Genomic DNA, 12,857 nt, shown 5'->3' with positions numbered 1-12,857 from the left:
AGTGTAGGTGGTCAGACTGCCTGGATTCACAGACTATCTGTGCCAGTTACTGGTGTGGGACCATGCGCAAATATCAGCTCTCTGTTTATTTCCTCATGTGTAAAAATGGGGATAATAATAGTACCTACTTCATGGGGTTGTTGTGTAGAATCACGTAGAATAAATGAGAAGCATTTCTCACTGTGCCAGGCACATAGAAAGCAATCAATTACATTTTAGCTCTGAATATTATTGTTATTCCCACTGAGATTCACCACTTACAGGTATGACTTACTCTGTGACCCTGTCTACAAAGGCACTGTAACATTCTAGAAAAATCATTCTGAAAATTTTCTTAAATTACACACTTTATCTCCATTATTTATTTAAGATACAATTAAATTTGAATTTGTTTATGTGGCAGTGCTGGGATAGAACAGGTATTCCCCACAAACTTCATCTCAAACTCCAACATTTTTAAACTTTGAAGAATGGGTCTTTCTGTCTTCTTTATCTTCTAAATATGCTTAATCCTACACATTAAAAGAAAGAACACACACAACACAAACAAAAACAAATCTAATATTTGCCACATCTATCTACTTGTATAACTTGAAATTTTGGTACATTCTCGAGCTTTTTTCGAAAGAAAGCTACACTTACTGCTTCCAATTCTACCAATATATGACAAAGTAAAATCCTCGATCATAAAGTCACATTCCAATCCTTCACTGGGTTTGTAGTTTTTATTTTTTAATGTACAAAATAATGGGTCAATCTGTTGCTTCTCTTTGTTCCCTCTGAAGACAGGCCAGATCTCTCAACATGTAAGTACTGCTCCTACAAATCAACTTTGATTCCCTCTTGGTAAGAAAGGATTAGGAATGGAGAAGGTAATGTTGGTGTTGTCTTTACTGTATATCTGTGTACTCTTGCAAAGCTTACCTCTAATCTCTTAATCCCTAAATCTAGATTTCTCCTCAATCATCCTCCTCCTCAAATTTTCTCCATAATTTTACATTTATTAATATCTACGCTTGAAAATTTTATCTCCACTTGGCTTCTAAGACACTAGCATTGTGGATTTCCCTGTCTTTTTCTCTGACTGCTCTTTTATAATTGCCTTTATGTTCTCTTTCTATCTCTTTCTGGTGATATTATCCAGTTTCATGGCTTCAGTAATGATCTCCCTATATGAATGTCTCAGTCTCGATTTTTTGACTCTGGGCTCATTCTCCTTCCTAAATTTCAGACCTTCATTTTCACTCCCTGTTTTACGTCCCTGTGTGGGTATCTCTGCCTGTTCAACAGGTTCATCTACTCCTCCCATGACTCCCTAAGAGAGAAAATTCCTCTCATAAACATTGTCCTCAGTAGCACACATGATTTCACTAGACTGAAGGCTCTCCCAGTGCCATATTAAGTTCCACACTACACGTTAACAAAGTGCCTTGCTAGATGTATGCATATAATAAATGGAGGTTAATGTAGTTATATATTACTTCTGTTTATAGATAAATGGAAGCTTATCTCATATGAACTGTTACAGCAAATTTTCATACAACATAAATTAATAATAAACTCTTGAAATTTAACTAGGTAACCAGTAATAGCTGATGTCAAACATGGTAAATACATAACTACAATCACTAACCATCTATAGTCAATGATAAATATTAGTAATATCCGTTAGCACAACTGAAGATTATAATGTTCGTAAGAAAAAATGGAAATGCCTTGGAATCTCATAGAGTTCTCTAAACTTCATTGTTCTTGCATGGCCCTTATATACCAAAAATCACGGTCTCAGTAAAAATGGTTGATTCTAAAATATTTCATAAGAATATTTAATAGTAATTAAATAAATTTGGTACAAAGTTAAATTACTTGTTTTTTTTTTTTTTTTCCAAATCAGGAAGACCTGAGAAAGAAACCTGGTTAGATATTTATTAATCGTGTGGCTTTGGAAAACTTAGACATCCTCACTGGATCTCCTTCTGGATCTCATTCTGCAAAATGGTGATAGCAATGCCTGCCATGTGCTGGTAAAACACTTGTCACAATGCCTGCCACATAGCAAGTACTCAATAATTGTAGGTTTATTAGTAATAGTAGCATTGGCATTATTATTACTCTTAGTATTGCTATTAAACAAATCCTCAATTTTGGTTGTTATTTAAACTTCACTGAGTACGTTTGCCTTTGTTAAGAAACTCCATATGGAATCCTGATGCATATTTTTTCCATTTTCATTCTTTTGAACAAACATGTCTATAGGTAATCTATATATATCAGTTCAAAACAGTATATTTTAATATACATAACAACAATGAAATCTTTTCTATTATATAAGTAATTATATGGATATCATAAAGATTTATCACTAGTCCCTGTTAAATGAGCATTGAATTTATGTGACGTGGTTACAATTTACATCTAGATAAATGAATCTTTAACTATATGCTATCTTTAGTTATATACTCACAGAAATTTCTCTGATATGGGCAGACAATACTGATGATTTTCAGTGATAATAGACAATGTCTTAGAGAACTGACTTTTGACATAATCTATGTTCTCAGATGTTAGTTTTCTTACTTAATCATGTTAGCTTACATCTAAAAAATGCCACATAGAGTGTTTCAAATTAAATAAAATAATATAATTAAGGAAGTTACTAGAATCCTTGGCACCTGAATTGAGAATTATAGTAGTCACTATAATATGACAATAATTATGTTTGTAAAATTTTCAAAATGTTATAATTATTGAATTACTGCATACTTGCTAATAATTTTAGAGTAAAATTTGCTGGGTAGGTTTTAGTCAAGTAATATATCAATCAATATGTTTCTCAAAAGCATATATTTTCATTTGAATATTATTAAGGTGTATGTTGTTGGCATTTTTCAATAACTTGATTTAAAACTGTAAGTGTATCTTTAAAAGCTAGATTTATTTAATAAACAGTTTTTAAGCTGATTATAAAAATGCTACTCATCTGGGCTTCCCTGGTGGCGCAGTGGTTAAGAGTCCGCCTGCCGATGCAGGGGACAAGGGTTCGTGCCCCGGTCTGGGAAGATCCCACATGCCGCGGAGCGGCTGGGTCTGTGAGCCATGGCCGCTGAGCCTGTGCATCTGGAGCCTGTGCTTCACAACAGGAGAGGCCACAACAGTGAGAGGCCCACATACCGCAAAAAAACCCCCCCAAAACAAAAACAACAACAAAAAATGCTACTCATCAGTTTAATTTAATTGATATTGTATGATTTTAGTAGGCAAAATAACCTCTCTGCTCAATATTGGACAAATAAATTGTAACTCTTTTTTCTATCTAAACACAACACCTGAAGATGTATGGTTTACTCAGCATTTTGTAGTCATTTTTAAGGGAAAAGAATCTGAAAAAGAATATATATATATATATATATATATATAACTGAATTACTTTGCTGTACACCTGAAACTAACATAACATTGTAAATTATACTTTAATAAAAAATAAAATTAAAAAATTAAATTTAAGAAAAAAATGTGGTTGATTGTGATGAAAGAATGCTAGTAAAAGTAATTACATGTGAATTTCTTAGGAGACCATGACTATACTTATTATTTCTGAGTGGTAGATATCTGCTAGTGAACATTATTGATTGGTTCTCTTTTTAAGCAATTTATTTGAATTCATACTCATTTTTCTATGTGAGCCATGCTGCTTACCTTGTTTAACTTGGTCTTGTGCTTGTAAATTTTTGTCCCTGGTTATAACATTTTATACCTAACTAGTTTTCTATGCATTCAGTCATTGTTTAGTTCAAATAGTCTGACACACACATTGAGTCTAAGTAATAAAAACATTTAATTGACATTTAAACTGCAGGGCATATTTATACACATTTACATTTAATGTTCTCTGAAAATGCTATCTAAAAGTAAGCATCTTTAGTAAAAACGTCTTTACTATTTGGACAAAAGCTACATTCTTTTTTTTTTTTTTTTTTGCGGTACATGGGCCTCTCACTGTTGTGGTCTCTCCTGTTGCGGAGCACAGGCTCTGGATGCGCAGGCCCAGCGGCCATGGCTCACGGGCCCAGCCACTCCGCGGCATGTGGGATCCTCCCGGACCCGGGCACGAACCCGTGTCCCCTGCATCAGCAGGCAGACTCTCAACCACTGCGCCACCAGGGAAGCCCAAAAGCTACATTCTTGTTCCTTCCTACAGAATAAAATAATAACCCAAGAGACAAATCATCATAGCATCATTCAGTTACTTACTGGATTAAAATCCGAAAGCCTGTCTCCTGACCTCTAACCCCCAAGACTACTCTCCTTGGTGAAATCTGTCTTCACTTCTGACTTAGATTCAAGTAATAAAAGTTTTGAATGCTTTAAAAAAATGCTAGTCTTTTTGATAAAGAGATTTGACATTCTACTTTTCCACTTAATATAATGTTTTCCTGGAATGAAAGTGAGTGCCCGTTTATACATAATTTTAGCAAGTTGACTATAGCTGTTGGGTAGTCTTAAGTATTACAAAGATTAAAGAGAACTATTGAGCAAAGCCTGACAAAGAAAATAAAGAACCGTGGGCTTTATCCAGCTCCCCCCAGGTACTATTTAATATATTCTGACATGTTTCAAATTATAGGTCACAATCTATTTATATTTATGGAACGTTCATTTTTAGCCAACATTGTGGAAATGAGACTGAAACATTTTTGTCTTTTCTGTGAATATAAGTAAGCCAACTCAAGCCTTCTGACATTAGCCTAGAGAGCTATAAGACTAAATAGTTCAGTACTGCTCTCACCATATGGTCCAAACGAACCAGTAACTATGACTCATGAAGCCAGCAGCACGGTTAGAGAGAATCGTACTTTCATTGTTATGAAGATTCAAGGGCCAAGAACAGTGCCCGGCACTTAGTAAGCAGTCCAATACATATTAATTATCATGATCCTGACAACGATAATAAGTAGTGTTATTTTAATTTCTGATTCTAACAATAAAGCATGGTTGAACATTTAGAAAATACAGAAGTATAATGAAGGACCTATTACATATGCAATTTTTTCATATTGGGCTCATAGTATACAAGCAGGTTTTTTCTTGTGCTTTTTAACTTTAAAATAAAATGTGAATATTTTTCTCTATTATTATATAGTTTATAGTTTTGTTTATTGTGTAACATTTATCTTTTAGATATGCTATATTTTATATATTAACTACTTGAATTTAGGTTTTTATCTCCAATTCTATATTATGAACAATACTACATTGAACATTTTCACTTCTAAATATTTTATTTTTTATTATTATGTAACCTTTGGAATATATTTCTAAAAGTGACATTATTTAGTTAAAGGACATTGGAACTTTTTTGTTTGTTTTGTTTTTTAATTTTTGAATTTTATTTAATTAATTTTTTTATACAGCAGGTTCTTATTAGTTATCCATTTCATACATATTAGTGTATTCATGTCAATCCCAATCTCCCAATTCATCCCACCACCACCACCCCCCTGCCGCTTTCCCCCCTTTGGGGTCCATACGTTTGTTCTCTACATGTGTGTCTATTTCTGCCCTGCAACTCTTGCTGAGTAATTCAAAATTGCTTGCTGCAAGGCTTGTACCATGAACATTTTCTTCTATACTGATTTAAGGATGCTGGTTTCACCTGCGTCTGACTGGGCTCCTCCTCCCTCTTTTCCCACTTTTCTCTGTTTTTATATATGTTTGTGTTCATATATGTTCATGTTCTGCCACTTGCTCCTTATGTTTTTTTGTTTTTTTTCCATTGATTTGTCAAAGCTACATATTCCTATGTTGCTTATTTTTTAAACTATATGAACTATTTTATGTTTTCAATTTTATATTTTCGACTTATTCTCTTGGATCCTTAAAAAGCAAATAGGACCAAATATCCAGCTTTTACCACTTTCTAAATATAATCAATATCTATGTTAAGGGAGTTAAGACATCAAGCTTAATTTAAATTAAAAACAGCCCTCATTTAAATATAAAGTGAAAGAAAAACTAAGAGGGACTGCTTAAATGTATGTTCACCCTTTATCAAGATATTAATTAGGTGACTGTGTACTTTACAGCCCAGATACATATGTGACTTGAGAGACATCAGTATATATGTTTCATCATCTGTTTCATGCTGTTTCAAAGGTGCCCCAAATTTCCTAGCTTAACCTGTCTTTGAGCAAACATTTTTAGGGCAGTCATATTTGATCATAATTGATGGCAGTCACATATGCTACCATCATATTTGGGGCAGTGGCCTGGATAGAAAGATCTTGAATAAATGAGATAGAAAATTATCTCCATCTACTTGGCTATTATAAGGGCCCTTTCCATTGCAGTGAGAAGATTTTGATTTTTTTCTTTCCTCAAGAGAGCCCTCTTTCCTCCGGCTTCATTTCTGGGAATAAAATCTTCCACTGCCAAAATACACAGATGTGGTGACAGAGGGCAACACAAAGAGAGCTTCTGCTGTCTTCTTGTTGAATTCATTTAAATACTTCAATACAAATGAATTGCCTACTATAAAAAATTGCACCATCATCTCTTCACGTAGCCAGTTTTACATATATTCAAACTTCCCAAATTAGAATTGCCTTCCTTTATGCATAATTCCAAACTTTGAGTGGGAGTATTTGAGAATATTTTCCCAAATTTACAAAATTTCTTGCTCCATTCCTCTAAATCAGTTGTGTAGAAAACCCTGATTCATTTTGATAGAAACATCAAAAGTCTAAATAACAGACCTATAAGAGTATGGAAAATACCACACAGAATGAACATAGAGAATAAATATTCATAAAAGTGAAGATTAATTGTACATATAATTACATAAATATCCATTATATCTGTGATGAAAAAATAATTCCATAAATTATACTCTACTTTCTATATAAAATGACTGAATAATTCAATGCTTTATTCTATTTTCCATTGCTTTGCCAATGCAAACTTTATTTTAAATGTAGCCTCCTAGGAGCAGGTCACAGAAATTAACTACATGGATCCTTGTTGATATAATCAATGTCAAGCTATTTCATTTTGTAGTACCTTCTTATATGGATACAGCTCATATATCTAGTTTTTAGTTTTCTTTATTACAAAAAACCTTAAGGAATGAGGAAAAATTCATTCCTACATGTAAAATTTTAATTACGCCTCTCAGATGTGTGCCTTTAATTAACTGGTGACATTTCCTTTGTTCAATTATTATAGTTCTATACAACTGTCACAAACTTATAAAGTTTAATTAAGGCTGCCCCAAACCCTAGTTATATAGTGTCCACATAGGAGTTTGCCAAAGGCTTAACTGTAAGTAAACCGACAATGAATAAATCTATGAGTTGCCCACTGGGATTTGTTTCACAAATTAACATTTGTGTGGAGATAATGAGGTTCTACAGTCTATAATACCAAACAATGTTTTATATAACCACATTTTTAAAAGTGAAAAATGCTTTGTAAATGACTTAATTAGCTATTATATTATTATTAATTATTAGATGCTATAAGACAATAAACTACATGGCTATATCTCAAGTTGAATTCATATGAGAACTCATTTATATTACTAATTTGAAATATAATTTTTTCTGAACATATTATCTATGTAAATCAAGGTCTAATACTCTGGGTGCATAGATAAACTTGATATATTATGGAGTTTAAGAATGCAGCAAGGTCTGGACAAATGATTTGAATGAAACATCAAAAGTTGTGCTGTATTTATATATATTTCAGGATCCATTAACAGGATAGCAAATTCAATGTTTCACAGAGATTTGTCCCTGTGCATTGACTGCAGGTTGAATAGGTAGCCATAGTTTGGAGTGCCAAACTCTTTATCTAGCTGGCTTAAATATTTCCAAAGGTAAATATAAGAAAATCATCTGGTCACAACCCAAAGATTTTTTTATCTTAATGAGAAAATTAAGTTAACAATTAAATAATAAAACTCTAAACAACTCATTTGAATAAGAGAAGCTTCTTCCCTAAAGCTAAGTGGTATGTGTGTTGCTAAAATATAATTACAGGTCACACCCTTTTACTGTACATTCAATGGATTCTCATTTGCATAGTCAAAGAAGATCTCAGTACTACAGTTTTTCCCACAGCAATAGAATATACTTTATGGACTAGCTCCCCCTCAGGCAGAATGAATATATGTAGTAAGACTCCTAGTGCCTCTTTTAGTTCAATCAACCTGCTGAATATTTTTTTCAGAATTCTATTGAGTAGTTACAATTATCTTAATTATCAATTAATCATAAGTCCAAAATATTTACAGGTATCAAACTATCAAACTATCAAAGAAGTAGTATTGTTTTTACTCTTAGAATGCAAATCAGAAAACAGCTTGCTTCTCCTGAACTCCATTGAAAATGCTGCTTCATGTGGCTCTTTGTTAGCATTATGCTAAATACTTCAAAGAATAGCTTAAGCAATAGAAGCAGTGAGAAATCCCAGTAAGAAAGAAATTAACCACATAGGGGATGTGAAGATCATATGGATTCCTTTTCTATCTGACTACCTAAATCTGCAGTTATCGTAGGAGAATTAAATGTACATAGATTTCACTCTAATAGTTGCATAATCTTCTTTGCACTAATACTGGAATTTGCAAATTATATTTCTATTATGTATTATGGTTAATTTTTTTCCAGTGGGAACATATTTTAAATTTAATAGAAGTCAGTAGGAAAATATGTTTTAGTATTCACTTATGTGCTGTAGAAAACACCTTTTGCGAGCATAGATATAGCATAAATTAGTAAGAATCTCAAGTATATCCTAATATGTAGTAAACTGATGTTTTCAAAGCAATATGTTTTGAATATACTACATTGCAATGACAACAGAGTAGTTATGATTTTAGATGGAAATTATGATGCTCTAAGATGTACTGATATAGTATGTATATATTTAAAATAAATCTAATTTTTAATAACATGAGTTTTAGCATTAGTCAAACTTCAATTAAAAAAAACCCCAGATTTTGGAGTCAAATAGATAAGGCGTGTAAAACTGATTTTGCCTCATCATTTTAAGCCAGAGTCAGAATATCTATAAGCACTGAGCCCTGTCAATGGTACACACTTAACACAAGATAATCATCATTATTATTGTTAATTTTTGTGACTTGGACTTCGATTGATATACTCAATTTAGAAAAAATGCCACTGATTATGTTGAATTAATTATTAGATTTAATGTTTGTTAATGTATTTGTTAAGACAACAGGAATTATATTCATAGCATTAAGTATTTTCTGTAGATTTTTCACATATAAGGAAAATTACAGATGATCTGAATATACAATGCCACTCAATTATTTACCTAGAGCTGATGGCATGCAAGTTCCTCCATTTTGACAGTAGTTGCTACAGTGGTTGATTTCACATCTCTCTCCTGAATAACTAGGCCAACAGTGACACCTCAAATCACCTTTCTCATTTAAAATGCATCTTCCTCCATTTTCACAAGTCAGTTTGCATGAATCATCTGGTTATAAGAAGAAATGTACAAATTAGCATGCCATTCAGTAGGTGGTAGAATAAGAAAAATTCAAATAAAGAAAAATTAAATACTAAGATTCACTTTTTTCCATAAAATTCCAAAAATAAATACCCCTAATATAAACGTAGAAGAAACAAAATACTATCTGAAAATAGAGAAATAGATTTCAACCATTGTTGAATGGTGAACACAAGTATTGAATTAACTTTTATTCTTTTTTAGGCTTAAAGCATTGTTTACCATTTCTTATATTTGTTAAAACATTAAACAATAAAACCAAGTGAAACTTTCTAAAGATAAAATATTTTCCAACCAATATGGGTTTTTTCATGATATGGGCAAACATGGCCTAGTTTTTAGAAGTGTTTGATATTAAATCAAATCGAAATATGTAAGATAAATATATATACAGTCCCCTACATACGAACTTTCAAGTTGCGAACTTTCAAAGATGCCAACGTGTGTTTGCATGTCCTATCACATAAGTTAGTTCATGTGTCTGGTGTACTTTGTCACGTGCCTGTATCCTCTACAAGTGGTTGTGCTTTTGTGTACTTTACTGTACAGTATTGTATAGAGTACAGTATCTTTATTTCAAGCCCAGGATGTCCGGAAGCAGTGTAAAAGCAGCGGTGATGTAGCTGGTACTGAACGTCAGGCATGAGTGAAAAAGCAGCTTGCCCTCCGTCTCCTATTGCTGAAGATCCTTCAGCTCTACCCTCCCCCACCTCCTCTCCCTACTCCAGTCAGTAACTCTTCTTGCCTGTTCACTCGCTGCCGGCTCCTGTATGCCAGCTGTTATACTGTACTACTATACTTTTCAAGGTACTGTACTGTAAGATTAAAAATGTTTTCTCTGGGCTTCCCTGGTGGCGCAGTGGTTGAGAATCTGCCTGCTAATGCAGGGGACACAGGTTTGAGCCCTGGTCTGGGAGGATCCCACATGCCACGGAGCAGCTAAGCCCGTGCGCCACAACTACTGAGCCTGCCCGTCTGGAGCCTGTGCTCCGCAACAAGAGAGGCCGCGATAGTGAGAGGCCCGTGCACCGCGATGAAGAGTGGCCCCCGCTTGCCACAACTAGAGAAGGCCCACGCACAGAAATGAAGACGCAACATAGCAAAAACAAACTAATTAATAAACTCCTACCCCCAACATCTTCAAAAAAAAAAAAAGTTTTCTCTATTTTTTGTGTTTGTTTTTTATGTATTATTTGTGTGAAAATTATTATAAACCTATTTCAGTATGGTACCATATAGCTGATTGTGTTAGTTGGGTACCTAGGCTAACTTTATTTTACTTACAAACAAATTGGACTTACGAACATGCTCTCTGAATGGAACTCATTCGTATGTAGGGAGTATATATATAGTATGTATAGTGCATATATATAGTATGGTGTGCATATACAAAAACATATAATTTTTAGTATAGAGAAACATTTAAATGAAAAGATACTCTTTGATGTACATCCTTATCAGCTATATATTAACACACAAAACTAAAAATTACTTAGATTTGATACAAGATGGTGATAAAACAGTGTCAGAAACATTTTTTTCCATATATAAAATAATTAGGCAAAATCTGCCTATATAATACATTTTGGCTGAGAGAAAGAAAGGATGGTCATTCCTTGGGGGTCACAAAATCATTTTTAAAAATATGATGAGTCTGATTTATGATAAAGATTGGTTTGGAATCATTTTCCACATTATTTTTCTGTATGTGTAGACATGGCCTTGCTCCATTAGAACTACTGCTCTACATAGAACAGGACATAATGTCCAATGGAATAAAGACAATTGACAATGTTTTAAGAGCATTCTATTCAAAAAATACCTTTTTCTACAGTTATGCTTACTTTATACAAAATAAGATAAAATCAAAACCGCCTATATTGTTCACTCAAGATGCACTGGCACAGACATAACAGAAGCTTGAATAATTATCACTGCAATAATCACAAAAACATCTTAAAGAGCCTCAGTGACTTCAAATGACAACATAATTCAAGTATCATAACCACTGTCATAAACAGAGACCATCTATCAGCAGTGTCAGACAAATTTCGAGATTTTCGGCATTGCAAAGCAGTTTCCAATACTTTGTCACGTAGGGAGGCTTCAGGTTGGCATTACTGAAGTCTGCATTTGTAATATGAAGGGCTCTCTCATGAGGCACTATATACACAGAGTATAAAGAAAATGACAGTTGATGTAGTGAGACCTGTTTTTAAGTCCTAGCTCTGCCCCTTACTAGGCATACAAATTAACCTATCTGAGCCTTAGTTATTTCTACTTTAAGATAGCCTTAAGGACAAATGTGCAACTTAACTCATAGGTTTGTTGTGAATATTAAATTAAATAAGAAACTGGAAAGTAAAAATTATAAAACTTTGTAAATTTTTAAGTATATAAGTATATAACATACACACAAATGAGAATTTGAGTTCTAGCCATACTAGAATAGTATGAGGATGAAGACCTGCGATCTGGGTCTACAAGGTGTATTGTTAAATTTCAACAGGAAATTGAGGAACTTACTAGGTAAATTACCCAGTAACATTCTTATTCAGCATTAGGTATTGAGTGCCCATAAGGCGCACTGAGAATATAGCTCACGTGGAGTGGCATCTATGAATACCAGAAGGTGAGCATTGTTGAAACTGAATGAAAGTTACTGTGACTGGACCTGGATTACAGAGTGTGAAGGCAGGAACTGAAAGAGAGAAGTGAATTTAAAGAGATAAGCAGAGTGTCATAGGAGATCCTTGGATGTTGGACTTTGCCCCCATAGCAATGTTAGGTCTTTGAAAAGTCTAAAAAGTCCAAGAATGACTGTACTGGTAGGGGTTAAACTGAAAGCAGGGGGACTATTAGGACTCTGTTTAAATTGTCCAGGCTAGATAAGATGATGGCCTAAAATAGAGTAATGTGGGATAGATAATGTAGACATATTCTGAAGGTAACTAGAAGACAAAAATCACATCAGAGGGAAAGGAAAAAACAAGGATAATTCTTCAGTTTCTAACACGAGGCCAATAGGACCTGAAGTGTTGTTTTATCTTTGAACATATTAAATTGGAGATACCTATATAAATGCAAGTGGGAATCTCTAGCAAAGAGTTGAATATAGAGGTCACGTTCTCAAGAAAGATCTCTAGTGAAACATGCTTGCTCAACTTAAAATTTACCAAAACATTTCTAACTCATTCAGCATGAAATATCCTAACTGGAGTTGTGAATGTGAACAATGAAGATAAATATTTAAGGTATTATGATCACAGTTAAGATTGTTACGGGAGGGCTCATTTTCACCTGTAGATGTTCTGTGT

The 12,857-nt window shown here is 33.5% G+C and overlaps 1 protein-coding gene across 1 annotated transcript in view; it reads right to left on the bottom strand.

The window, feature by feature from the left end:
- Window positions 1–12,857, bottom strand: part of LRP1B (LDL receptor related protein 1B) — a 1,442,028-nt gene that overhangs the window by 76,693 nt on the left and 1,352,478 nt on the right. Inside the window, exon 83 of the mRNA XM_060151186.1 lies at window positions 9,343–9,507. Coding sequence (XP_060007169.1) covers window positions 9,343–9,507 — 165 coding nt within the window. The remainder of the gene's footprint in view (window positions 1–9,342; window positions 9,508–12,857) is intronic.

This window comes from Lagenorhynchus albirostris, chromosome 6, assembly GCF_949774975.1.
Source record: "Lagenorhynchus albirostris chromosome 6, mLagAlb1.1, whole genome shotgun sequence".
In the NCBI taxonomy this organism is placed as follows: Eukaryota; Metazoa; Chordata; class Mammalia; order Artiodactyla; family Delphinidae; genus Lagenorhynchus; species Lagenorhynchus albirostris.
This window is presented reverse-complemented; position numbering and strand designations above follow the sequence as displayed.